This window comes from Lynx rufus, unplaced genomic scaffold (genome assembly GCF_022079265.1).
Source record: "Lynx rufus isolate CCGP_SWC_20201006 ecotype Redwood Valley unplaced genomic scaffold, mLynRuf1.p SCAF_2, whole genome shotgun sequence".
Classification (NCBI taxonomy): Eukaryota; Metazoa; Chordata; class Mammalia; order Carnivora; family Felidae; genus Lynx; species Lynx rufus.
The window spans coordinates 210,797,285-210,825,149 of NW_025814834.1; the positions used below are offsets into that span (position 1 = coordinate 210,797,285).

At 59.7% G+C, this 27,865-nt stretch overlaps 1 protein-coding gene and 1 long non-coding RNA gene across 3 annotated transcripts; one reads left to right on the forward strand and one right to left on the reverse strand.

Annotated features, from left to right (window-relative positions):
- Nucleotides 1–27,530, forward strand: EPHA2 (EPH receptor A2). Its single transcript, XM_047085605.1, has 17 exons — nt 1–85; nt 4,628–4,695; nt 6,350–7,019; nt 15,075–15,230; nt 15,330–15,662; nt 16,422–16,537; nt 17,473–17,626; nt 18,125–18,224; nt 18,733–18,788; nt 18,991–19,116; nt 19,214–19,399; nt 19,593–19,654; nt 19,756–19,965; nt 20,170–20,319; nt 20,995–21,188; nt 21,795–21,950; nt 26,612–27,530. Exons 1-17 carry the CDS (start codon nt 1–3, stop codon nt 26,715–26,717), a joined length of 2,928 nt encoding a protein of 975 aa, XP_046941561.1. The 3' UTR covers nt 26,718–27,530.
- LOC124516324 (uncharacterized) lies at nt 14,890–18,523 on the reverse strand. Of its 2 annotated transcripts, none has more exons than XR_006963022.1 (4): nt 17,928–18,523; nt 17,554–17,653; nt 16,529–16,698; nt 14,890–15,837 (listed from the first exon to the last, which is right to left on the reverse strand). It is a non-coding gene; the product is annotated as an uncharacterized LOC124516324 (long non-coding RNA). The 2 variants fall into 2 exon arrangements; XR_006963023.1 differs by having other exon boundaries at nt 17,915–18,523.
- Nucleotides 27,531–27,865: the final 335 nt, after the last annotated feature.

Consider the following 27,865-nt stretch of genomic DNA (forward strand, 5'->3'; position numbering starts at 1 on the left):
ATGGAGCGTCTGGCGCCCCGAGCCTGCCTGGCCCTGCTGTGGGCTTGTGTGCTGGCCGCGGCCGCCGCGGCGCAGGGCAAAGAAGGTGAGTGTGCGCGCGGGGCCGCCCGGGTCCGCAGCAGCCCGGGCGGCCCGACCCCGGGAGCCCGAGCCTCCCGGAGCCCCGCGGGGTGACGCGCGCAACTTTGGAAACCGACCTGGCGCCTCCCAGCCCCGGCGTGCCGGGGTCGGGAGGGCGCGCGCTGCCTTCGCGACGAATCTGGGACCCCAGCCCGGGTTACGGGGCTTCCGGGGACTGTGGGGTTGCGGCCGGGCGCGCGGGGCTCCGAGGCCGCCGAGAAGGGGCCGCGGTGCCGGCCACGCGGTCGCAGCCCGGGCGGCGCCTTCAGGAACGCGTCCCGACGGGGGCGCGAGGGTCCCCTTGGAGAATGGGGTGTCTGAGAGGGTTTCCGCGGGCTCAGGCTCTTGGTGACCTGTCCTCACTCACCCGCTGGGTCCGATTTTGCCGAGAAGCATTCCTGTGGAGGCCCCTCGTTTTGGGGAGGGGGCTCTTTGGCCGGCTAGGAGCCCCCTGCGGAAGCCCCTGCTCCCTGAGGGCTTCTCCACGCCCCCTTTTGCCTGCAGGCGGGCAGGAGAGTGCAGGGGGAGTTTCGGGCCAACCTGCCCACGCAGAACCACCCTGTCTTCCCAACCGGCGTTCCCAGGCTCGGGGGTCAGGTTCGGGGCCACGAGTGCGGACAGGAAGTCCCAAAGTCAAGCGTTCTGAGCTAGGGGTGACTCAGAACGAGGAAATGCGGCAGGTGGGGGCGCGGTCTCTCGAGGTGTGGAGCCGTCACCCCAGGGCCACCGAGGAGTCCGGGCATCCGGGGGTGGGGGACTGAATCACCCACCCCCGCCCCAGCGCTCCCTGAGCGGCGCCGGGTGAGGGGGCCCGCAGACTTTGCCCTGGGCGGGGCAGGTGTGTGGATGGGGGCGTTGCCCCTCAGCTAGGGTCGCAGAGAGGATGGGGACTCCCGTCCTTGGCCCAGGACCTTCCTGTCCACCCAGCCGAGGCCGGCTTCGGTTTTCAACAGTGAGAACACGTTTTTCCCCCCCGTCGGCCTGGGCAGAGCGAGGCTTCCGCAGGCTCCAGCAGGGGGAAGTGTAGAGGAAACCCCAGGCCTCTGAGAAGGTTCCTTGAGCCTTGCTTTCTTTTTCTGTCTCCCAGACTGGGGTTGGAGGCTTTGCTTTTCCAAGTTGGGAGGAGAAGAGGCCAGAGCTGGAGCTGGTGGAGGTGGAGTGGGGCAGGGGGTGCATCCTGTCCCAGTTCTTGGATGGGTCCGGGCTCCTGGTCCCAACTTGCAGGAGTGGGTGGCAGGGATTTCTGTGATCCCCAATACTCACCACCCCACCATCACCCTCCAGCTTTTGGTCCTCCCCCTTCTTGGGGAACTGTGCTTGGAGAGAAGGGGAGAGACAGCTGGAATCCCTATAGGCTTTTCTGGAAGGCTGTCCTGGGGGCGAGGGGATTAGGCAGAACCGACACTACCCCGAGCTGCCAAGCTGTGCCTGGAGTCGTCTGGTGCTTAGGCCCCATATTGCCCCCTCCCCAGCCTAGATGACTAGCCACCCACCCCCTCCATGGGATTGAGGAGGAAAAGGGTGTGGGCTGGAGGGTCCTGGGATGGGGGAGCATTTTTGCTTAGGCTCCAACAGCCCCTGTGGATGACTCCCTAGGTGTGCCCACGGTGGTGGTGGTGGAGGCGGGCAGTGGTGATGGCCCAGCTGGCAGTTGCCAGTGGGTTTTGTTCTTTGGTTTTCAGGCTGAATGGGGTGGATCTGCCTGGGGCAGATGGGAGCGGGGTGGGCAGAGAGAAAGACCACATGCCCCTTCCACCCTTAATCGAGAAGACCGCTGCTCACATCCCTTCTCCTTTCTCGCCCCCTCCTTGTGGGCAGAGGAGCCGGGATGTATTTGGAGTCCCAGATGGAACCTGTTAGATTCTCAGCAGCCACTGAATCTGTCCTCCTTTTGCAAATGGGGAAACTGAGGGAGGCCCAGGCTGAGCCCTTGCCAGCCAGGGCCCTCTGCACAGAGAGGGTCACATCTGAGCATCTGGCTTTTTGAGCTGCTAGAGCCCAGGGCCCCTTGTGTTGTGGTTTCATGGCCGATTTTCCGAGGAAGCAGAGTCTCTGGGCACAGATGCGGTGGTGCCGATGAGGTGGCTGATGGGAAGGGGGCTGGAGAGTGCCCAGGGGCCCTGGAAAGTCCTTGGCTTGCTTCTGTAATAGCCCAGCTTGCCGTCTGTCCTCTGCCCTTTTTTCTTTTTTCCCCACAGAGGCCCTGCCCTCCCCCTTTTCTTTAGGAATTAGCTAGTTTTGGGGAAAGAGGGATGCAGGGAGCAGGGGGGTACCTCCAGGCAGTGCTGTGTTTGAGTAAAGGAAGCAATATGGACCCCTAAGGATGACGTCTGTCGTGGAACTGGAGGCAGAGAAGGGGTGGGATGAGGGACTGGGGGCTCCGGGATGGGCCCTGCCTAACCAGGGCCTCTCAGTGAAGGCTCCGGGGGCGGCCAAAAGGCTCCCAGGCCCCCACCCCTTCCAGGGAACCAGAGCCCTCAGTCCCTGGAAGAGCTTAGGGAGAGAGAGAGCCGCACCCTGGCCCCTGTTCCTGTTCCTGGTGATCGGTTCTAGGGAATTTCCTGGGAGGGGGCTATGGCTGGAAGCCCCCAGGGGAGGCCTCCTTCCTGTGTGAAGGCTTCTTTTCTTCTCAGATTGAGCCCCGTGATACTTCTAGAGCCAGGCCTGGGGCTGGAAGGGGAGTGCGCTCTGGGAGGGGTGGTGGGGTTCCCTCTGTGCCAGGTTAACCCTTCAGAGCCTGAGAGCTATGAGCCCCCTCCCTCGGGGGCATGGACTGCAGCTTCCTACCTGTCTGAGGAGGAGGGGATGTGCAGAACTAGGCGGAGGGGCACTCACTGGGGTCCTCCTACCCACCCAGCTGGAGCCAGGACCCCCCAGATCCCTTCCTTTGTAGCCAGAACATTCCATCTGCCAGTGGGGTTAGTGAGTTTTCCAAGCCTGGGCCCTGGGCATGTCCGAACAAATCCGTGCCCCTACCCCACCCCCTCCAGCCACCCTCCTCTATCCCCATAGCCTTGGGACAGGTGCCACATCGGATTTCCTCTTGCCGGTCTGGGCTGCCGGGCCCTTCCTAGAGAGATTTGGCTCCGGTCAGCGGCGGGTGGTGCTGCCTCCCACCAGGGGAGCAAGGCATTCAGACCCCAGGAGAGGATTTCCAAGACCCTCTCTGTCCCCCTCACTCTGTACCCATCCGTGAATCAGGCCATGTCTGTCCCCCGCCTGCCCGGGCTCCACCCTTGGAAGAGTGATTCTTCCAAGTCCTAGTCTTGAGGAATGCTGCCTCTTGAGGCCATATTCTTCATGCTTCAGGGTCCAGAGGTAGTGTGCTCAGTCCCTTCCCCCTTCCACCTGAGGATTCTTACCCTCTGAATCCGGGGACTTTGCATAGGGCTCCATGCCTGAGTTTCCCCAGCGGCCCTGCCCTCTAGGGAGGGTGGCACCGCCTGGAAGCTACCTGGACTTTACTTGGAAATGAAGGTGGGACCGTGCTGGGGTCTTGGGTCATGGCTGCAGCCACTGAGCCTGGCAGAGAGCCAGAGGTGGACTGACAGGTGCTGCCCAAGGGCAGAGCCAGATCTAGGGAAGCCCCTGGCAGTGTGTCCCTCCCCCGGGCTCCAGATGGCTCTCTGGGGACAGCGTGGTCCTGGCACCTGATCCCTCTTGGGCCTGGAAGTCCCCTCTAAAGGTTTCCATCTCTGTTCCACCAAACACCGCTGGTAGGGCAGTAGCCAGGGGTCAGAAAGACATGGCAGGCCGACCACTTTCCCAGGGAGGGGACCTTGCCAGCTGTGTGTATCTTGGGCCTCTCCTAGAGGCCCCTATGGGTTCAGAGCTTTATCCTGCCTGCTCTGTGGCTTTTGTGGTGGGGAGATCAGTTTCCAGACACCCCTGCCATCAGTCCCCCCTCTCCTCCCTGGAGCTGTTCCCACCTGTTAACAGCCCTCCCTTCTTGGAGTGCCAGGAGACGTGTGTGTACATATGTGTGCTGCGTATGTGTGCGACGTGGCCTGGGTGGGGTTGGGGATGTTTTGTGCTGGGGGTGGGGGGGGGATGTGGCAGGAGCAGACATGGGCGCACCCCAGGCTCACATGCCTGCTGAGGGGCCTTGTTTCAGGAAGCAGACGGGGCGGCGTGGTGTCACTTAACCCGCCCCAGCTCTCTGCCCAGCTGCTGTCCCCCTGCTGGGCTGAGCTCTGTCCTGCTCTGCCCAGCTGGGGGCAGACCGGAGGGGGGTGGTGTGGTTGGAGCTGTGGCCTGGGAGACAGGGGGCCTAGTCCTCACCCAGCCTGTTGCATAACTTTGACCGGGTCCTGTCCCTTTCCCAGGTCCCTACTTCCCTGTCTGTCGAGGGACAGGTCTTTGGGATATAGTGACCCTGTATAGTGGGGCCTCTTTCTGAGAGCTGAGGAAGCTGTCAAGGCTCCTGGGGGGCTCTCAGCTTTCTCACCATGGCCTGAGCCCTGGAGATGCCCCCGAGCTAACTGGCCCTCCTTCCCATCTCTTCCAGTTGTACTATTGGACTTTGCCGCCGCTAAAGGGGAACTTGGCTGGCTCACGCACCCATATGGCAAAGGGGTAAGCCTTCAAAGTCAAGTAGGGGCACGGGGATGGGGAAACTGAGACCCAGTGAGGATGGGGTCAGCCTAGATCAAATAGCTCAGCCAGAGATCGAACTCAGGGTCCCGCTTCCCACACCAGGCTCTGCCATCCAGGCTGGGTAGGCTGGGGGTTGGAAGGTAGGGGAGGGACCTGAGAGGCAGAAAGGACTGGGGAGACAGCTGAAGGCCCTCCCAGAGCAGTGGCCCTCGGATGACCCAGTGGGCCGAAGCTCAGAGGACCCCCCACCTAGTTTCCTCTACCTACCTCTTGGGAGGGTAAGGGTTGAAGGTTCCCTATCTTCAAGGTCCCAGCCCAGAAGGTGAGAGGTAAGGGAGAGACAGGGAACAGTGGCTCCCAGGTCCCATAGCCCAGGAAACTGGATCTAGTTCCTTCCTGCTGGGCCTCTCTCCCTTCTCCACCGGCTGTTACTTCCCCTTCCTGCTAGGGGCTGATTTGTTTTGCCTCATCCCCACCCAAGTTTCCTCCCCTCTGTCCTGCCCTACTGTGACCAGGATTGGTGGACAAGACACTGGGATCCTTTTCCCAGCCTTGTGTGATTTTGGGGAAGATACTGCTGCTCTCTGGGCCTCAGTTTCCCCTCTGTGTAATGGGCACTTGCTGAGTTTGTCCGGGGGCCCTGAGCCAGGGAGAAGTATGTTTCTTGGGGGGGGGGGGTTGCCGTTCCCACTGCTGGCCAGCTCTGCGTGAGTCAGGTGCCTATCCCTGGCCACCTTAGCCCTGTGCAGGCCTGAGATGTAGCTCTGTAGATTTCCAGGATCCTAGAATGATACAGATCACCTAATCCAACCCAGTCATTATACAGAGTGGGGACCTGAGGCCCGAGGGCATTCGAGAGGGGCCTTGGGCAGCGCCCTATAGTGTAGTCCAGGCCTCTTTCCCCAGCCCCTCTGCTTTTATTCATTCATTCACTTGTTCGTTCAACAAATATTTTCCTGAGCACCTACTCTGTTCCAGGTAGGCCCTGGGGTTACATAAAAGAATTAGGTGCAGTCCTTGCCCCAACGAACTCAAGAGTCTAGTCTGGGAGCCAGATGTAGGTATCAGCACGTAGGTTCCAAACGCTGTGATTAAGGGGGTATGGAGACTGAGAGGCAGAGGGGGCACATGGCTCAACCTGAACAGTGGGGCATCATCCTTTGTTTTTGACTTAACCCTTTCCCCTGCCACTCACACCTGTACACACACACACAGTAGATGATGATGATGGTGGTGGTGACGCTGGCTGCCAGTGTGACAGTGCACTTCTTCCCCACACCGGACAGCGTGCTTGGCATTTCGTAGACACTCTGTCATCTATCCTCACAGCCTCCTACAGATGCAGACTTTGAGGCTCAGAGAGCTTAAGTGATCCACCTGCGGTCACATGGGACCCCCCCCCCCCCAGACCCCACCCCCGGCTCCCAGTCCATATAGAGGGACAGGCCGCAGCTCAGCCACTTGCAGCCTGTGAGGACGAACTTGAAGCACCTCTCTGGGCTTCAGTTTCCCACCCCTATGGCGAGAACTATAAAACAGCATCCCGATGCCCCGCTCTGCCTCTGGGCCTCAGTCTCTCCTCGGGCGCCTGCCCACACTAACCTGTCGCCCCCACCCCCGCCCCCCTGCGCAGTGGGACCTGATGCAGAACATCATGGACGACATGCCCATCTACATGTACTCCGTGTGCAACGTGGTGGCCGGCGACCAGGACAACTGGCTCCGCACCAACTGGGTGTACCGCGGCGAGGCCGAGCGCATCTTCATCGAGCTCAAGTTCACCGTGCGAGACTGCAACAGCTTCCCGGGGGGCGCCAGCTCCTGCAAGGAGACTTTCAACCTCTACTACGCCGAGTCGGACGTGGACTATGGCACCAACTTCCAGAAGCGCCAGTTCACCAAGATTGACACCATTGCGCCCGACGAGATCACGGTCAGCAGCGACTTCGAGGCCCGCCACGTGAAGCTGAATGTGGAGGAACGCTCCGTGGGCCCGCTTAGCCGCAAGGGCTTCTACCTGGCCTTCCAGGACATTGGCGCCTGCGTGGCGCTGCTCTCCGTCCGCGTCTACTACAAGAAGTGCCCCGAGCTGCTGCAGGGCCTGGCCCGCTTCCCCGAGACCATCGCGGGCTCCGACGCACCCTCCCTGGCCACCGTGGCTGGCACCTGCGTGGACCATGCCGTGGTGCCACCTGGGGGCGAAGAGCCCCGCATGCACTGCGCGGTGGATGGCGAGTGGCTGGTGCCCATCGGTCAGTGCCTGTGCCAGGAGGGCTACGAGAAGGTGGAGGACGCCTGCCAGGGTGAGTGACGGTACAGGGGTGGCAGGAAAAGGGGCTGCTGGGGTGGGGGCTGTGGTCCTGGCTTCTAGTGTCGGCTCTGGACCTGTGAGATCCTGGTAAGGTCATCCCTGCTCGGACTCTGACGTGCGGAGGGGTCTGTTAGAGGAAATCACGAGAGCCTTCCTGGTCTTCGGTTTCCTTATTTATGGTTGGGTTCACTCATTCACTGAGAAGGGACACACTGAAAAACAGGAGACTATGGAAGGTTATGAGCAAGGATTCGAGGACAAGAATGCCTGGGTTCAAATCCCAGCTCTACGTTTAGCTGTGTGACTTTAAGTCAGCTTCTTAACCTCTCTGTGCCTGGTTTCCTCATCTGTAAAGCGGAGACAAACATAGTGCCCACCTTGTAGGGTGCTTATGATAATCAAATGACTTAATGCTCGTAAAGTGCTTAGGTCAGTGCCTGACACGTAAGTGCTTTTAAGCGTGGTTGTTATTTTTGATTCATCCCACAAGTACAATTTAAATATCTACTATATACCAGCGCTGTGGACCCATGATGCAGTCTCTGGAGCTCGTTCCATCCCTGTTAACTCACTGTATGACCTTAGGCAAGTCACTTAACCTGTCTGGGTCTCAGGCCGCTCTCTTGTACACGGGGTGAGGGAATTGGACCCAGGATTCCGTCCCCTGGCTGCACATGAACCACCTGGGGAGTTTTTGGAAAATGTGTGCCTTGAGGTAAGAGTGGAAAGGGAAGTGTGTGAGATCTGACGTTCCCCAGGGCCACGGTCCCAGGTTCTCCTGATGAATCTTCTACTGCTGACAAATGGAACCCAGAAGGGGGCCAATTGTACTGGACTCTGTCTGGGAACGGGGCCTGGGCATTTGTGAGCTCACATCAGGAGGCTGTGGCTTGGCATGGCCAGGGCCTGTGACAGCGGAAATCTCTACAGCAACGTGGAATTTTTTTCAATGGGTGACTTTTTCTAGAAATGGCTGTGGGGCAGGGCATTTGTGGAATGCAGGCCAACCTTTGGAAGGCCAGCTCATCCTCTCTCTCTGGGAATTTCTTTGCTGAGATAAGCGGGGTGTTGAGAAATTGGGGTTTAGTTGCCTGTAGTTATACGTACCCACTGGGTGATCTTGGGTAAATCTCTCTTCATCTCTGGCCTAGAATAGGAAGGCTTTTTACTTGTTTTTTTAGCTACAGATCCTGCAACACACGAAGTAGGTTGAAATGTCGGAGGAGACTGAAGCCTTTTCTGATCGGCTCCCTTTGCCTCTTAAAGCCTCAGAACCTTGCTTAACACGCTCTGTAAGCCCCTGGATAAGAAGTTCCTTTTCTGGCCATAAGCCTGTGCCTTAGTCTCTGCTCTGGCCCTTCCTGCCACCCCAGTGTCCTCCCAGCTCCCCTCTGTTGCCTGAGTCTCTCTTCCTTAGGCGGCCCCTGCTTTAGGTGACCTCGAGTGCACACTCCCAGTTTCAGACAATGACTGCGGGGTGGGGGGGCCCCCGAGGCAGCCCAGTGGGTCGAGCAGGCTCCTCCCACATGACATCCTCACACAAGAATGCGGGGGTGGGGGGGGTGAGGGGCAGCTGAAAACTTTCCACAGGCTGGTGATTCAGGCCCTGCAGAGATAAGTGGACATTGGGGTTGGGGGTGTTCTTTCCAGCAAGGCGGGGGGCAGCCTTCCTTCCCCTAGAGGCGGGGGGTCAGGGTTCTGGCAGGCTTTGTTTGCGAAGAGCTGGATGGGCCCCGGGTAGGGAGGACTGGTTTCCACGAGCAAATCTTTGACTTTCCTGGTGGATCCTTCTCAACCGTGAGCCGCCCGGAGTCCTGGATTTTCTTCCTTGAGATCCCTCTACCACAATTAAAATTCCCTTCGGTGTGGTCCAGGGGCCACCGTGTGGCTGGGAACCCCCAGCCTGGCTGTTCTTTTTCCCTGCGGATGTTCTCAGCAGCCCCTGACCATGATGCCAGTGGAGAGAAAAACAGTGACTCCTGTAGACAAGTGATCTTCACCGGCAGGTGTGAGCTAGGCGAGCACTTCATCCGAACACTTGCTCAGTCCGGCCCACCTTGAGGAGGCTGAGGCTCAGAGAGGCAAAGAGACTTGTCTGGAGTCACACAGCTAAGGCGTGTGGTCGTATCAGGATTTGAACCCAGGTGATGCTGTAGCTCCCGGGCCGGAGGATGGGCCGGGAAACGGGGCGGGAAATGACCAGTTCCTTTGGAATCCCTGACTCAGCTCCTGGCCAGGAGACAAGCTCTCTGGGTAGTCCCTGGATGGCGGGTCCTGGCACAGGAGGGAGGGTGATCGGGGGCTGTTACTAAGCACACCGAAGGAGAAACAGAGGCAGGTGCAGGGCCCGCCCTCCCTGCCTGGCCCTCCACAGCGCCGTGGACCCAGATTCTCCCACGGGGGCTTTTACTGATGACAGATGGAGTGCAGAGAGGGGTGTGGATTCCCTGAGGTCACTGAGCACCTGGCCCAGGTCATCTTCAGAGTTCGCTCCTTTTCAGGGTTCTTTCCCCAGGAAGCTTGGCACTCAGGAAAGAGTTAAATGGACGACGGCAGGGAGGCACCTCCCAGGTGCTGTGATCGGACAGGTGGGCACACTGCCCGGAGAGCTTTCTGAGCTATGTCAGGAATGAGCCAGCTTCACTCCGGTCCCCCGCCTGCCCCCAGCCCTGCCCGGGGTGGGGGTGGGGGGGGGACAGCGGAGTCGCTCAGGCTGACCGTCATCTCCCCCGGGGCGGCTTTGTCTCTCCTTCCTGTGCTGGCATCGGCAGCCGAGCTGCTGGGGCCCTGCCTGGCGCCTTGGCCGTGGGCACTGCCGGCCAGGTGAGCAGGTGGCCAGCGGCCTTGGCCAAAGGCTCAGCCTAGCAGCTGGGAGGCCAGGACTGGAGGTGGGCACCGTGAGGAATTCCTTCTTTGGAGGCTCCTGCTCCTTCAAGGGGCCCGGCCCCCTGGGGATGTCTCCTGTCTAGTTTCCCTGTCACCCGGTTCGTAGGGACACCCCAGTCCGGGCACCAGGCTGAGCATTTCACATGGTTTCCTTCAGTCTTCACAAGCCCAGAAAGGCTGAGGACTTTAGCTCCATTTTATAGATGAGGAAACTGAGGCCCAGAGAGAGGAGACAGTGACTAGTGACCAAGAGAGCTGGCAGCTGGCATGAGGAGGGCAGTGTACTGTGCCCAGCTCGCTGCCCCTGGCATGTGTCCTACCCATAAACGATATGAACTTGGCAAGTCCCCTCTGGGCCTCATTCTCCCCATCTGTAAAATGGGTGGGTTGGACCCCTGCCGATCTAGTGATCAGGGTCCACCTCCTGTGACTGTCTACTGAAAGCCTAAGAACCTGGATTGCTCGGGCAAGCTGTTGACTGGGTGACCTCCCCTCGTGCAGCAAGGATCAGGGTCCTAGTGCTGGCGTCCTGAGTGGCCCAGGCCTAGTGGGGGTGGGGGTGGGGGGCCCAAAGAGGAAGGGAAGGCATCCTCTGGGCAGGGGGTGGCTCTAGTTACGGTGGTCTTTGGGTAGGGTGGCCCCAGGCTGTGTCAGGGGCTGTTGGCAGAAGCCCTGCTTAGTCAGGACATGACTGAGCCTCAGGCTGGCGGCTCTGTGAGCTGTTGACTCTTGGGCACGTCCCCTTCCTGGGGAGTGCCACCGGGCCTGATTTCTGTGGTTTCCTCTGGCCTGCTGGGTGGGAGCCACGGATGGGATGGGATGGCCGCTCCCCACCTCTGTGCCCTGCCTGCCCCGCCCTCAGCTCACACAGGGGGCAAATTCACACCCCGGCAGCTCAGTGGGGCGGCCCCTCCCTCCCTCTCCGGAGGTAAGTGGGTCCCCTGAACGGAAGGAAGGAGGCAGGGAAAGCAAACAGAAGATAAAAGGCTGGTGGTGGGGAGACAGCAGGAGGCGGAGGCTGGCGGTGGGGGGAAGCCAGGCTTATCTCTGGCACGGTGGAGGAATGTGCCTGAAGATAATTCTCCAGGGTGTGTGTGAAAGGGGCAAGGTGCTCGCCACGGGGACATCCCCACATGGGGCTGCCAGAGCCTGCTGGGGAGTGAGAAGCCACCGGGGTCTGGGGCCTGGGGCCGACATTTCCCCTGGACGACATTTCCCCTGGACGTTTCCCCTCGTCGGCAGGGTCGATGACTTCTGGGTCACCATTTGCTGCCCGTCAGGGCAGGAGACAAAGTCCACGCGCTTCCCCCCTGAGCCTCGGGGAGGTGACTGGCCCCAGGTGAATTGCCACTATGACCTCTTGACCCCGTGACCTCGCCACTACCAGTTTGGGAGGTGGTTGGGCCTGGGGGGAGGGGCTCTGCCAGGGGCTAGATTTGCGTCACTCCAGAGGGTGTGTGTCCCTAAGTCACTCCACGCTGCCATCTGAGAGGCGGGCACTGGGAACTGGAAAAACCGGGGTGCCGCTCTGGGCGCAGCCACCGTGCCCCAGTTCCCCTGCTCGGTGGGGCCCGGGCCTGCCAGGCAACCTGCACCAGAGAAGCTCTCCATAGGTGTGCGTGCCAAGGCCGGGCTCTGGCGCCGGGCGGGTGGGCATCCCGGTGCCCCATCCCTGCAGGCCCTCCGAGGGCACTGCAACCCTACTCACTTCCGTGGCGAGTGTTTAACGTACACGTCCTAGGCTTTGCCGTCTTCGTGCGTTCATTTGCTCGTTCGCCTATATCCATCCGGTCAACAGACGTTAGCTGAACACCTACCGCGTGCCAGACCCGGGGCCGGGCCATGGGACGCATAGAAATGAGACTCTGTACCTGGTCTCCAGGAGCTGCCGGTCTCAGAGAAGATCTTCATGTGAGCAGAAATCATTTCAAATGGAGCACAAAAGCCAGGCTGTGAATTCCCCTGAAGCAGAAAGTGTTTATCTCTCTCACTATCGTATCCCAGATTGTGCCAGACACGTAGGAAGTGCCCAACTTCTATTTGGTAAACAGAAGATTGAGTAATAGATGCCCTAATGGGGCAGAAGAGGGCCAGAAGTTAGGCAGTCTGGGACGGCTGTGGAGAGGCGCTCAAGCTGGGTATTGAGGGATGCATAGGAGTTCCCCGGTTGGCTAAGGGACCATGGGTGTTTGTGTATGTGCGAACACCCAGTGCGTGACCCCGTCCCCACTTGCGTGTCCAGAATGCCAGGAAATCTAACCAAGTCAGAAAGACGCGGGGGCTTGTTGGTTGGTGTCCTCCATGCAGATTCTGGGGCGCCCCCAAGCACGGGCACACCCTCCAGGGCCCCCGAGGACAGCCCCTCGTAGTTGTGCGGCTGGAGGAGGGGGCAGCACATTCCCGTCAGGCAAGTACTTGCCCTGTCGATGCTGCCTCTCCACTGTATTATCTAGCATATCCACAGCGGAAATCTCTCCAAATTCCCTCTTTCCTGCCGGCAGCAGTCAGGCCACCCCCGGGCTCTGGGGCCAAAGAATGGAAGCTGACTCTTCCCCCCACCCTCCACCTTCCTCCTCTTGGCACAGGGCTGGGGGCGCTGGGGAGCAACCGCCCGGTGGGGAGTGGGGGCACGGGGTGGGGAGGGGGGGTTGCAGGTGGCTAACACCTTCTGGGTAGAACCAAGCCTGAGCTGTGGGGGTTTGTGGGCCCCTCCCCAGCCTGAGGGCCTGGGCCGGAAGGTGTGATGGTGGTTCTAGGGGCCCCTGAACACCCCCACTCCATTGGGCCCAGACACCTGGAGCCAGTACTTACCCAGCGCACAGGCCCCTCCAGGGACAAGTCAGGGCACTTGGGGGAGTGAAATCCCAGCATAAAATGGCCCAGCTCTCTGGAATTTCAGTTTTACTTGAACATTTGGGGGAGGAGAGAGCTATTTTTGTGATGTAACAGATACATAAGGAGGAATGCAAAACGCACGTGGATTTCTGAAGTACAGTAGGAGGCTTGGTTCCCCAGCCAACACTCCGGGCTCGATTCTACCTTTCCTTTGCATTGGCCATTATTGTGCCCAGGCTGAGAAAAGAGCTTTGTCAGGGAGGTGCTCCCCCCCCCCCGCTGCCCCCGTCGCCCCCCAATCCGCTACCCTCAGCTGCTCTGAAATTAGTCTTGGGATTTTCTGGCTGTTGAAGCGGGTCAGGACTCATCTCCTGTCTCTTCGGGCTCCTTTTAGAAATGTTGATTTCTCTTTGTGCTAAATCAAGATGTTTGTGGGAGGAGAGGGGCTCAAAGTCGAGCGTCCTGGGTTTAGGTTTTGGTTTCGTGTCTTAGGAGCTTGTTGACCTTGGACACGTGGTCTTGCCTCTCTGGGCATCAGACTCCTCTCCCCGAAAGTGGCATGAATGATACGGGGCGCCAGTTTAACAGGCTGGTGGTGGGGACTAGGAGTGTCAGATGCTTGCTGGGCCCAGGAGCGGCACACAGTAGGTGCTCAATCAGCGGTCCCTGCTAGTGACTGGGGCTCCAGGCTCTGCAAGAGCGGGAGTTGGGTCCCAGGCCCCCTCTGTCCTTGACGAGCCCCCTGCCCTGCGGCCTGCGCCCTTTCAGGGCCTGGGCTGGGGTTCTGACGTGACAGCCTGTGGAAGAATGGGCTGTCAGCGTGGCCTTGGAGTCCTGTCCCCTGACTCCCAGTCCTGCTCCCCTCCTCCTCTCACACAGGGAACGGGACAAGGAGGGAGACTCTGCCCAAGAATTTTCTTGACAGTGCGGATCTGACCGTGCCATTTTGCTCTACATCAAACCTTCAGTCCTTCAGTGGCACTCATTGTCCCTAGGATAAAGTCCTGGCTCCTTGGCCTGGCATTAAAGGCCTTTCTCAGTCTGGCCCCTGGAAACCTGTCAGCCTCATTGCCTCCTGCCCCCACTCGTACTTTCTGTGTTTTCTGTGTTAGTCCTGCTCTTTCTCGGCCTGACCTTCCTCCACCACCCCTGCCCCACTGAACTCCTACTCAGCCTCTAAGCCCCAGCTGAACTGTCCCCACTCTGACTCCTCAGACCTTAGCTCTTGCCCACCCCAATGGCAGACATTATCGTGTGTTCCTGTCCCCTGAGTTCAGGGGCTTTGTCTCATCTCAGGGTTCGTGCCACAGAACAAAGAACGTGGCACTAAGGTGGGAGGTGTCTCAGGACATTGTCCGCAGAATAAGCTGGAGGGAGGTACAGTCATGGTAGGGCTGTAGAAGAGGTTGTAGGAGAGGGTGATCCCACCCCACCCTGGCCACTTGAGCAGCTGCCTAAGCCCTGGGCTGCCCTGGAGAGTGGGCCTCGTGTCTGGGCAGCTTCCTGCCTAGGAAGCCAGGAGGGGGCTTGGGGCAGGAGCAGGACAGGCTGGTGGGAGGAAGAAGCCTCTGGAGTCAGGTGCCTGAGCCCCTAGCCGGCCTGGCCAGGACAGGACCTTCCCCCCAGGGGGAGGAAAAGCTGCTTCCTGGCGGCCCTTGTGAGTGGCGGAAATGACTCGATCCTGGAGGCAGCTCCACGGAAGATGCCGGGGGAGGGGGGGAAGGAGGGGACCGGCCTTTCCTGCTTCCTGGTGGGCCAGCCCCGGAACAGGAAGGCAGTCGGGTCCTGGGGTGGGGGAACACCTGCAGGGGTGGCATCCTGAGCGGGTGTGCCTGGCTCATCAGCCGAGATGGTGGTGAGAGTCCGTCCACAAGCACCAACGGTGTGGATGTAGTTACTGCCCTGGGCAGCTTGAACCTTAGGTGGGGACCCATCAGGCTGGTCTGCACGGATCAAAGGAGAGGAGGCAGGCGGGCAGCGCGCTCTGTCCGGGGCCGAGCCAGGTGTGAGGTCGGATTCTCGGGAAGCCGAAAGGGGAGACGGAAGCCTTGAACGCCAGGCTCAGGTGTGGCCCTTGTTTCGAGAGCAGGTGGGGAGGGCGCGGAGGTTCGGAGCACAGGGGCGAGGCACTCGTTGTCATTTTAATTTAATTGTTTTAAAATTTAAATCCAAGTTGGTTAACACGCAGTGTAACAATCACAAGATGTTTCTCCAGAGAGAAAACAGGCCCACAGGGGTGTGTTTAGCAACTTGCACGGGGTCCCCTGGCAAGGTCCCACTAGAGAAGCCGCTGAGGGGGTGAACTGTCTCTCCCTGTGTCTGCCAGCCTGCTCCCCTGGATTCTTCAAGTCCGAGGTGTCCGAGAGCCCCTGTCTGAAGTGCCCCGTGCACACCCTGCTGTCCCCCGAGGGGGCCACCTTCTGTGAGTGCGAGGAAGGCTACTTCCGGGCACCGCAGGACCTGCCGTCGATGCCCTGCACTCGTGAGTCTTGCAGCGGGTCGGGGAGGTTGGCCGGGGGGCGCGTGGCGTGCCGGTTGACACGTCCAGGCTCCCGGGGCCTGAACTCTGCCCTCTGTGCAGGCCCGCCCTCCGCCCCGCACTACCTCACGGCTGTGGGCATGGGCGCCAAAGTGGAGCTGCGCTGGACGCCCCCCCAGGACAGCGGGGGCCGTGAGGACATCATCTACAGCGTCACCTGTGAACAGTGCTGGCCCGAGTCCGGCGAGTGCGGGCCCTGCGAGGCCAGCGTGCGCTACTCCGAGCCGCCGCACGCGCTGACCCGCACCAGCGTGATCGTCAGTGACCTGGAGCCGCACATGAACTACACCTTCGCGGTAGAGGCCCGCAACGGTGTCTCGGGCCTGGTGGCCAGCCGCAGCTTCCGCACTGCCAGTGTCAGCATCAACCAGACAGGTGAGGGCTGGCCCGGCTGTGCCTCTGAGGCCATCCGGGATGCGGGCGGGGCTTCCGGAGGGTGGCCACCCAGGGTGCAGCTGTGTCCGGAGACGGGCAGCAGCAGGTGGTTAAAGTCAGAGTCTGTGGGGTTGCTTCCGAGCTCTGTGACCTCTCTGGGCCTCAGTTTCCTCACCTGTAAAATGGGAGTAGTAAGAATAGAGTTATTGAGAGGATTCAATAAACTGTTATATATGAGGCTCTTAGAACAGTGCCCAGTCCACAGACAGGTTATACCAAGAGTCCCCTGTCGCTTTACTTTATTATTTATGCACTCGTAAATATTCGTAGGGCACCCCGAATGTGCCAGCCCGCGGGATCCATCGCCTGCGGCTCTGTGCTCTGGGGCTGGAAGTTAAGAATCCCAGCTGGGCGGGGGGAGGGGCGCCTGGGTGGCTCAGTCCGTTAAGCGTCCAACTTCAGCTCAAGGTCATGACCTCACGGCTTGTGGGTTCGAGCCCCATGTGGGGCTCTGTGCTGACGGCTCAGAGCCTGGAGCCTGCTTCCGATTCTGTGTCTCCCTCTCTCTGACCCTCCCCCGTTCACGCTCTGTCTCTCTCTGTCTCAAAAATAAATACACATTAAAAAAATTAAAAAAAAAAAAAGAAAAGAAAAGAAAAGAAACACCAGGGCTGTGGGTGAGACTGGGTCTGGGTGCACTCACCCCCCTGCCCCCCACCAGCTCCTCACACCCTTCCCCCCCGCCACCGTCCTGCCCAGAGCCCCCCAAGGTGAAGCTGGAGGGCCGCAGCACCACCTCGCTCAGTGTCTCCTGGAGCATTCCCCCACCACAACAGAGCCGTGTGTGGAAATATGAGGTCACCTACCGCAAGAAGGTAACTCGAAGGGTCGGGGCTGGGCTGCAGGCAGGGGGACTGGCTGGGCAGAGGTGCTTATCACATCCTGCAGATGGGGACACTGCGGCCGGGGGTTTTCCCAGCAGTCACCTCTCCCAGGCCAGCACAGCAGAGTGTTGTGGGAGAGAAGACACAGTGCGCTGGAATTTTCAGGAGAGAGAGTCGGGATGCAGGCAAAAACCTGGTCTTGGGGGCGCCTGGGAGGCTCAGTCGGTTGAGCGTCCGACTTCGGCTCAGGTCATGATCTCACAGCTTGTGAGTTCGAGCCCCGCGTCGGGCTCTGTGCTGACAGCTCGGAGCCTGGAGCCCGCTTCGGATGCTGTGTCTCCCTCTCTCTGCTCCTCCCTGCTCATTCTCTCCCTCCCTCTCTCTCTCTCTCTCTCTCTCTCTCATAAATAAATGAACATTAAAATAATTTTTTTTAAAAGGCTGGTCTTTAAAAAAGCCTGACCCTTGGGGCGCCTGGGTGGCGCAGTCGGTTAAGCGTCCGACTTCAGCCAGGTCACGATCTCACGGTCCGTGAGTTCGAGCCCCGCGTCAGGCTCTGGGCTGATGGCTCGGAGCCTGGAGCCTGTTTCCAATTCTGTGTCTCCCTCTCTCTCTGCCCCTCCCCCGTTCATGCTCTGTCTCTCTCTGTCCCAAAAATAAATAAACGTTGAAAAAAAAATAAAAAAGCCTGACCCAACCTGGTCAGACAGACCTAGGTGTGAGTTTGGGGTCGTGCACCTGCTGGCTATAACCTTGTGTGACTCGCTTCGTTTCTCTGAGCCTCGGTTTCCTCATCTGCAAGAAGAGTGTCGAGTGTGCTAGAGAAAGTGAGCCTCCTTGCTAGGCTGGGCTGGGAGTGGTCTCTGGCGGGCTGATACCCCTGCCCTGCCCTCATCATCGGCCCCTCTCTCCGTGGCCACCCCCAGGGGGACTCCAACAGCTACAACGTGCGCCGCACCGAGGGCTTCTCCGTGACCCTGGACGACCTGGCTCCGGATACCACCTACCTGGTCCAGGTGCAGGCGCTGACGCAGGAAGGCCAGGGGGCCGGCAGCAAGATTCATGAGTTCCAGACGTTGTGTGAGTTGGGTACCGGGAACGGGGGCCCTGAAACAGAACAGGTGGGACATCTGGGAGGAGGAAACGGATCAGAGAACTCAGCAATGCCCCCCTCCTGGTCAGCCTGGGCCAGCCTGGCATAGCCCTGTGTGGGGGTCAGCCCCAAGTCTGGGGAAGGGGCGGAACTGAGGGCTGGGGGCGGGGGACCGAGGACGTGCATTCAGGGCAGTATTGTGAGAAGGAGGGACGTGGGGTCCGGCATTGGCAGACTCGGTTCAAATCCCGTGTCACCGAGAGAGTCCCACACACCTGGAAAACTTACTGTTTTCCCTGGGGAGGACCTATCATTTGCCATCTGTGAAATGGGAATAAATATTCTCATGCACCGTCACAAGTAAAAGCATCCAGCACATGTCTCGGGTCCCTCAAGTGGCCTTTGGGGGCAAATCCAAATCCACGGCATTGCCGTGATTTGGAGCGTGGGGGACTCCCTTGACATCAGCTGGTTTTCCCTGACAGCCACGGAAGGATCTGGCAACATGGCGGTGATCGGTGGTGTGGTTGTTGGCGTTATCTTGCTTCTGGTGCTAGCAGGAATCGGCGTCTTCATCCATCGCAGGTTAGTTGGAGCCCCGCCCGGGCTTCCCAAGGGCTGAGGTGGGACGCAGAGGGGGCGGGAACCTCAGTTTCCTGTCTGGAAAATGGGGCTGATGGTAATCTAATCCCTGCCTCCTGGGGGCTGTGAAGAGGCAGCCAGCCGTAAAGGGCCCAGCACAGCGCCTGGCACGCCGCAGGAGCTCAGGACGTGGCGGTCGTTATCTTTGCTCTTGGTAGTAACGGTGTGTCCACACTTCCTCTGGACACGCAGGCAGGAAGCTCTGGGAGCTCTAATGAGGAAAGCCCTCATTATGGCCACTTAAGGGGCCATTATGGGGCGTAGATCCCAAGGAGCGAGCCCTGCTTGCTTGCTCATTTCCTCCACGCCTCTCCCGCTGCCTTCCCTGCACCCTCTGCCTGCTGAGCGGAGTGCTGAGCTCACCAAGCGCCCAGAGGGGAGCAGGAGGCTCCTGGCCAGAGCAGGTCGCTGACCTCCCTGTGTGTTTGGTTCTCCGGGGGGGTTCTCTCAGGAGGAAGAGCCTGCGGACCCGCCAGTCCTCCGAGGACGTTTACTTCTCCAAGTCAGGTGAGAGGCAGCACCCCTCCATGCCCCGCCCCGCCATCCCCGAGCTCTGTGGTGGAGATAGGGGACAGCCTTGCAACCAGGGCTCTGCAGTGGGCGGCTCAAAGGGGCGGGGCCAGGAGCTCGGTGGTCACCTGGCCTCCTCCCCTTCCACTTGGGTGACCCCCCCCCCAACTGTGACCCCGCCCCTCCTGCTCCCTTCCAGAACAACTAAAGCCCCTAAAGACGTACGTGGACCCCCACACATACGAGGACCCCAACCAGGCTGTGCTCAAGTTCACCACTGAGATCCATCCATCCTGTGTCACGCGGCAGAAGGTGATCGGAGCAGGTGAGTGCGGCGCTCCAGCAGAGGGGCCTGGGACCCGGTTGGGAGCGCCCGATTCCCCGGGCTGACGGGGTGCTCCTCCCGCCTTGTCTTCCTTCAGGGGAGTTTGGGGAGGTGTACAAGGGGACACTGAAGGCGTCGGGGAAGAAGGAGGTGCCCGTGGCCATCAAGACGCTGAAAGCCGGCTACACAGAGAAGCAGCGGGTGGACTTCCTGAGCGAGGCCAGCATCATGGGCCAGTTCAGCCACCACAACATCATCCGCCTGGAGGGTGTCGTCTCCAAATGTGAGGGCTGGCGCCAGGCTGGAGACGGGAACCCCCCCCCCACCGCCCCGGGGCCGGACCACCCATGGCAGGGGTGGAAAGGGGCTGCTACCAAACAGGGGCTCGGTCGGTAGCTGTGCCCACCCCCACCCCCAGCGGTGCCCCCTGTCCACGACTCTGGCCACCCCCTCAAACCTGTGTCCACCCTCTGCAGATAAGCCTATGATGATCATCACTGAATACATGGAGAACGGGGCCCTGGACAAGTTCCTTCGGGTGAGGATGTGGGTCGGGGTAGGTGGGGGGTCCAGGGCTGGTGTGCCCGGGGTGCCCCGGGGGGCTCGGGGGCTGGTGGCTGAGGGCCTGTCCCCTGGCAGGAGAAGGACGGCGAGTTCAGCGTGCTGCAGCTGGTGGGTATGCTGCGGGGCATCGCGGCCGGCATGAAGTACCTCGCCAACATGAACTACGTCCACCGCGACCTGGCCGCCCGCAACATCCTCGTCAACAGCAACCTGGTGTGCAAGGTGTCCGACTTTGGCCTGTCCCGTGTGCTGGAAGATGACCCCGAGGCCACCTACACCACCAGCGTAAGTGCTGGGGCCGCTGTCGTCCCCGGGGATGAAGGGCTCGAGGGCGAAGCAGCCTTCACTCTGGGCACCTGGGCACAGCCCTCAGGAGGCGAGAACACTCTAGGGAGCGTGGAGGAGGGGCCCTGACTAAATCTGGCCTGGCTGCCAGAGTCCTGGGGCTGGCCAGAGGGGCAGTAGTGACCGGGCCTGGGTCTCCCACAGGGTGGCAAGATTCCCATCCGCTGGACGGCCCCGGAGGCCATTTCGTACCGCAAGTTCACCTCGGCCAGCGACGTGTGGAGCTATGGCATCGTCATGTGGGAGGTGATGACCTATGGCGAGCGGCCCTACTGGGAGCTGTCAAACCATGAGGTAGGCCCCCTCGCCCTGCCCGCCCTCTCCTGAGCCGAACTGAAACCCTTTGCCTGTTTCTGAACTCCAGCGGCTGGGCAGAGAAGAATTTTGGGGGCTAATCTTCGTCTGGTGCATTCAGTAAATGTTTATTGAGGGCCTAGTATGTGTCAGGCCTTGTGCTGGGCTCCAGGCCCAGTCCCTGATTATAGTCAGTGGAAGGACAAGGAAACAAGCCGATGGAGGGGTGGGGGGGAGGGTGTCTGCGTTCCTGCGTGTGTGCACCCGCGTGTGCATGTGATATATGCGTTTGTGTGTGTGTGCGTGCACATGCCTGGTGCCTCACACAGCCTGGAGGCTGAGACACGGAAGGGGGAGGAGGCGTGTCTAGCTCCTAGCTGAAGGAGTGTCTCCTATAGATGTCCCGAGACTGGAGGGAGGCTGGCTTCAGCCTGGGGCGCCCTGGAGGGTGCAGGGTCAGGAGCCCCTTCCTCCGTGCAGCTCTGGAGACAGACCCTTAGCACTAGCCCTGTGTACCTCTGAAAGTTGTGGTCTGAGTCAAGAAAGGAGGCCCATCCCCTCTGTTTCTGGGGCTCCCCTTCCCTACTCTGCCCACCTGCATGTACGGGGCCTTCTCGGGGACCCTGCCCAGATCTGGCACCTGTGAAGGCACGCCTGACCATCCTGCCTTCCCAGGTGATGAAGGCCATCAACGAAGGCTTCCGGCTCCCCACCCCCATGGACTGCCCCTCCGCCATCTACCAGCTCATGATGCAGTGCTGGCAGCAGGAACGCGCCCGCCGCCCCAAGTTCGCCGACATCGTCAGCATCCTCGACAAGCTCATCCGAGCTCCCGACTCCCTCAAGACCCTGGCTGACTTTGACCCCCGGTTAGTTGCATATCCTCCGTGCATGGCGGCCCCTACTTTTGACTCCTGAGCCGCTTCAGTGCAGCGGCCGGCCAGGGCTAGCGGACAGGGGGCTCGGCACTTACACGGGGGCTTTACTTACACCGGACAGGGGCTCAGGTAATGCGAATGGACGCCATCGACATATATGGGAAATGTGTTGGGCAGCGTGCGCCGTGCCGAACATGTTTTAACTCATTCAAACAACCGATGAGATGGGTCCTGTAATTATCCGCCTTTTGTTGATGAGGAAGCTGAGACAGGGCGATTAAGTGTTTTATGTGCTGGCAGGTGGCCAGGCTGGGGCTGTGCCCCCAGGAACCTGAATCTTAACATTTCATTATTTTGCGGTTATTGGTGGTGGCGTTGCCAGCGGGGGTAGAGGGGGGCAGCAGGAGCCGTGAACGCTGAGGGCTCGCGCCGCGCCAGCCTGTCTCCCTGAACCCTGCCTGATCTGGCTTCCCCGTTGCCCAGGTGAGGAAACTGAGGCACGGGGCAGCTGGGCGAGTTGCCCAGGTTTAGGGAGCAGCAGGCTTGGAGCCTGGATGCGGCGGTCCCTCACTGGCAGGTGGGTGCTTCCTGTTGCAGCGTGTCTATCCGGCTGCCCAGCACCAGTGGCTCAGAGGGCGTGCCCTTTCGCACGGTGTCCGAGTGGCTCGAATCCATCAAGATGCAGCAGTACACAGAGCACTTCCTGGCGGCCGGCTACACCGCCATCGAGAAGGTGGTGCAGATGACCAATGAGTGAGTCTGGCCCCCCCCCTTCTCCCCACCTCCCCACCGCTCCCCCTTACTCTCTCTTTCTCTCTTGGGGGGAGAGGGGCTTCACAGGAAGGGCAGAACCAGGCCGGCAGCCAGCAGTTCTGGGCACTCGTTCCTGGCCACCCACACCCCCCCCCCCGCGCCCCCCGCTCCGTCTTCCTGCATCTTTTTTTTCCAGAATGGGAAAATAATAGTAATTGTAATAAGAGCAGCGTTTATCGAGGGCTGGCTATGCGCCAGCTGTGAGCCTGAGCACTTTGAATCCGTGTGCATGCTAGCTCGGCAGGTGGGTCTTGTCAATGTTCCCGCCAGACACGTGAGAAAAGGGGGTGCAGAGAACGGCAGTGACTTGCCCAGGGTCCCATGGCCACTAGGGGAGCGGCAGGATTCCAGCCCTGGCCAGTCAGGGCCCAGAGCTCAGGGACCACGGAGGGCATTCGTGGAGAAACTGAGGTTCAGAGAGGTTACGTGGCCCACTTCAGGGCACACCGTCTGTAGCTGGGAATCTGGGGGAAAGAAAGGCTTGTCTTCACAGCTGGTGTCTCCTTGAATTTCCTGATTGCCTTGTGAGTAGATGTTACTACTTCCCCCATTTAGCAGGTGCGGAAACCGAGGCTGCCAGGTTATGTAGCTTGCCTAAGGTCACACAGCCAGGTAGGGGCAGCATTCCTGCCCAGGATGCCGAAAAGAAACGGGCAGAGCCCTTGGACTTCACGTCTCCCCAGGTGGTTGACTCTGGGCCTGCAGTCCAGCCTGACAAGAAGTGCCAGTTGCCCCGGCCCTGGCTCAGGGCACAGCCCTGGGTCAGGCCGCCCTGTGGGAGCTCTGCTTTCCCCTCCAACATCGGGGAACTTTCCCGGCATGGCCTTGGCTCGGACACCTCTTCCTGCCCCGGCGGGGAGAAGATATTATCCTCTTAGCCTTTTGTGCCTCCAAAAATAGCATTAGGTCCCAATAGCCCAGCTCGTAGAGGGTCCAAGGTCAGGGCCGGAATGGGCCCTGGGGCTGGGAGGTTTTGGGAATCACACGGAGGGGTCAATCTGGGCCTCCCACAGTTCGGGGTCACAGAAGTTCTGGGATCTGGGCCTGAGCAGGAATATTCTCCAGGGGCTTTGAAGACCGCTCAGCTGGGCTTCTGATGGCTGGTCAAAGCTTCTTCAACCAGGCCACGGCCCGTCCCAGGGGACGGGGAATCAGACAGGGACAGAGCTGGCCGGGGGGAGGCCTGGAGACGAGGAGAGAGGAGACGGGTCCCAGGAGATTTTTGTTGCCAGCCAGCGGCAGTGTCCCAAGCTCGGGCTGTGCAGTCACACTTCGGCTTCAGGCCCCACATCTGCCGCTGCCTCGCAGGGGACCTTGGTCAAATTAGGGTCCATCTTTGGGCCTTGGTTTGCATTTCCCTGCTGTACAGATTGCATGGGTGCAGTTCAGGTGACAGCACATGGCACCCCGTAGGGGCTTAATCCACATCACTCTCCTCTCTCCTCCACCCCCTCGCTTTCCGCCCGAAGCCTGTGGGCAAATGCCAGGGTTCCTGGGCCCCCTCCTGGAACAGCCCCTTTGCCCCTCCAGGGGCTCCCACCAGGGACAGCACAGATTCTCTTGTGGGTGAGCAGAGCTGAGGGCAAGGTGAAGTGCTTACAGGAAACACATGTTCTTAGAAGCTTCCCGAAATAGCCCGGGGTGCTCCTTGGCCAATTCCTTTCCCACGAGCAGGGACAGGGCTATCTTGGATGGAGGGAGGCTGTGTGTATGTGTGTGTGTGTGCATGTGTGCTGTGTTTTGAAAGGCCTGGATAAAGGCAGGAAGTCATTCCATGCTCCCTCCTCCTCCCACCAGCTCGGTGGTGCTCAGAGCTCGGGCCTGTGTGACTCACCACCACTGCCTCCTTCTTGATTTCAAATAAATGAAATGAATGGGGATCTTAGAGCACTTTTTTACCCTGAGGGTTGTGTCTACACATGCCGTGAGTCCCGGTGGGAGGCAGTGAGCTGGTCTCAGAACTCAGCACTTTCCCCGATGGGGTCGGGGTTTAGGCTCCAGGGTCCCTTCCCTACCCCACTCTGGTCCCTCCCAAGGAGCTGGCTGCTTGTTCTCCTGCGGTCCCACGGCGGCCACCTTTTCTCAGATCGAGCATCCACCACACTATTTTGGAGTTGCTCGAGGGTCTAGCTAGACTAGTGGTTCTACACGTCTTTTGAGGAACTAAGGAAGTAGGGGACGTTGTGCCCCAGGAAAACGCCCTGACCCGTGTCTGGGGTGACACAATACAGCTTTCTGTGACGGAGGCACAGGCTGATGGGGCTTATGGTCTCTTCGTGCCCTCAGCGTGGGCTTGTGCCGACGGACTGTTTGCTGAGGCCACGGATCATTCACATGCGAGGCTCCAGGAGCCCTCTCTCACTCTTTGTGGCCGGGCCAGCACACAGTAGGCAGGGGAGGTGTGGCCTTTGAATTTCCCAGGACCGGGGTTGGCCTTGAGAGACCTCAGAGGAGAGGTAGCCCCCGTCACGTGTCTCCCTACCCCCATGATGAGAGTCGATGGGAATGGCAAGAGGGAGACTGAGGCTGAGGCAGGAACAGGCTTGGGATGGTCTACAAAGGCCACAGGCATCAGCGGGTCTGTGATTCTCATCTTTTGTGTCTCTGGTTAGCAAGTGAGGCAGGGAAGGTATCGGGGTCTCTTTTGTGTTGAAAGAGGACGGAGCTGGGGTGGGTGGCTCAGGAGCGTCTCACCAAAGCTTCCCATTTTACATATAAAGAAACTGAGACCCAAAGACAGGACAGGACCTGCTCAAGGCTTTGATGAAGTCTGGGACTAGAATTTGGCCTCTTGCCTCCCAGCCCAGGGTTTTTGTTCCCAGGTGGGTCTCGGGAACAACCTCCGCTCCCACCCTGTCAGATTAACTACACCGATTAGGGAGAGGGGCTCAGGGCGGCCCGGGGAACTGGCTCCGTGGCCCCCAAAGCAGCCATTCATTCATTCAGTAGGTACTCCTTGAGGACCTACTGTGTACCAGGCCTGTCCTGGAGCCCAGAGGACTAGGTCTCTGTCGGAACCCTCCGAGTGCTCACATAACCCCCTGATTCTTAAACCATACGTCAGGGTCTTTGGGACTCGATAAAATGTAGACTCCCTGCCCCACCTGGAGAACTTCAAGGTCGGTGAGTCTGGAGTTAGGCTCGGGATCCTGCCTTTTTAGTAAGTGCCTCCTTCCCGGGTGATCCAAGTGCTTCCCTGGGAGCACACTTTGAGACCTATAGGTGTGGGGAAAGCAGCGCTGCGTTTTCAGCACCCTTAGCTGTTTCGGTCAGAGTGGCCCGCGGTGCTTGGTCAGGACGTTCTCCCAGGTGTCGGACTTCTGGCCTTCCTGCCGTGGTGGGAGCAGCCAGCCCCTGTTGGAGGTCCGTGAGCCACCCTCCCCGCGCCCCTGGGTCTGCCCTTCCCCGCTCAGCACTTCTCCGAGGTCTCCCAGAGCCTGTGGGAAAGTCATGTCTCCGGAATTGCAAACAGGAGCTCGCACCATATAATTAGTTTCATTTACAGCCAGGAGACGGCCCATAAAAACCTGGGTGTTTTCATGGGTTTGGGCTGGTGGGTGCGGGTGGTGGAGGAGAAAAGTCCCAGAGTGAGCAATAAACATAGAGGCATGGAAAGGGGGGCGGGAGGGGGCTGTGGGCTCCTGGGCACGTCTTTCCAACTGGCACCCATGCCGCTTTTCCCCCTCTCTGCCACCAGTTTCTGGGGTTGCCGGCCTTCGGCTAGGTACTCATCCCATTTTACAGGTGAGGAAATTGAGGTTCCTAAAGGGAAAACGCCTGCCTCGGTGCGACCTGGTCACCTGACTGGTGACCCGCAAGCCCCTCCCATTGGGAGCCGGCAGAACTTTAACCTTCGAGGTCCCGCTGGGAGCGGTTCCTGAGTTCTTCCTCAGTTGTTAGCAGTGGGCACCCGGAGGGAGTAGGGGTGAAATAAAGCGGTGGCTGGGAAGAGACCTTGGGGGGAGAGCTTTGAGTAACACCCCTAGAGGGTCCCTGCCCCCTGCCCCCTGCCCCCGCACCCCTGCAACTGATGATGGTGTCAGTGCTGCCTGGGGAAGAGGACAGACCCAGAGTCGGCACTGGTTCGCGGTTTGTTCAATTTCCAGCTCTTTCCGCCTCCCAGCTGTGTGACTTCACCTCTCCGAGTCTCAGTTTTCTAATCTGCAAAATGGAGATGTAAAGAGCACCTGCTGTACAGATCGTTGTGCAGATTTGATTGGGGGGGGGGAAGCTTCTAGAGTTGGTGCTTCTGTTCTTTATGGGTACTTAAGTTTATTTATTTATTTATTTTGGGGGGCAGGGGCAGGGAGAGAGAGAATCCCAAGCAGGCTCTGGGCTGTCCGCACAGAGCCTGACGTGGGGCTCGAACTCACCAGCCGTGAGATCAAGACCTGAGCCGAAATCAAGAGTCGGACGCTTAACTGGCAGAGCCCCACAGGTGCTCCCAGAATCAGGGCTTCTATCGCTTTCTTAACTTTGTCGATGTTAGTGAGCTTTCGGGATGTAGAACCTCCCGTCAGGCCTCTGCCCCCTCCGTGCCCCCCTCTTCTCCCCTACCTCTCCCCAGCCAGCCCCTAACTCCCTCCCTTCCTCACCCACAGCGACATCAAGAGGATTGGGGTGCGGCTGCCCGGCCACCAGAAACGCATCGCCTACAGCCTGCTGGGACTCAAGGACCAGGTGAACACAGTGGGGATCCCCATCTGAGCCCCAGCCGGCCTCGAACCCCCTCGGCCAAGAATACTTGAAGAAATGGAGTGGCCTCTCGGCCTGCTCTGCACTGGGCCACCAGGGACCTTATTTATTTTTAGTTATTCCATATGGATGCCACCCTGAGGCCTCTGCTGGGGGGGGTGGTGGTCTTGGACGACACCTTGGCCTAAACTGAGGAGACGCTCAGGGACCCCGAGCTGGGGGCCTGTTCATCTACGAAGGACAGACTGCCAAGCACTTAGCAGGCACCCCCATGGCCCCAGCACCCCCTGGGGCAGGAGCCCCGCCAAGGCATTCAGACAGACACACAGGACATTTCCAAACTGACCTCCCCTTTGCTGTCTTGGGAGGTGGAGGGGAGGGGTAGCCTGTGGCCATGTGAACAGGGTACCTCAAGTCCCACCCACGAATGAGTTTCAGACAGCCAGCAAACTCAGCTGCGCAAGACCCACGGTGGTTCCCCTGTCCCTCTGGTGCCTTCCTCAGCCCCCCAGGCCCTGTCCTCAGCCCCAGCGGGCCAAATCTTGCTTCCCCGGGGCCCTCGCAGGATGCTTGGTTGTGTTGAGGTTTTTTTAAATATATATTTTATATTTTGTGGAGAGTATGTGTGTGTGGCAGGGGGCCTGGCCAGGGCTGGGGACAGACGATGGCCTGTGTCAGACATTCCCAGGCTGGGGGCCGGTCCATCCGGTCTCCCTCCCCTTTACACAGCATTCACTACTCTGTCAGTGTTAACGATTTTGTTTTGTTGGGTATTTTTTTTCGAACCTTAATTTATTATTATTTTTTTTATATTTATTGTTAGGAAACGACTTATTTCTGCTCTGGAATAAAGTTGCAGATGGTTCAAACTGATCTCGGTTTTGAGTCTTTGGGGGGAGCCGTGGGGGCGGAGAGGCCTTCCGTGTTGGAAGCTGGGGGTGGAGAGTTCACTCCGAGCGCTTAAACAGAGACAAGAGTCCAAGGCACACGCCGTGAAAGTGTGGGAGTGGGGGTGGGTGGGAGGTGGGCAGGGGGCCAGGGAGCAGGGAGCTGGCCCTGCCGAGCCTGGCCTCCACGCCAGCAGGCCTCTGTCACCTTTGATCTCTAGACTTCTGGAGGGCTGGGAGGCAGGAGAACCATGAGAGCAGCCACCGCCTCCC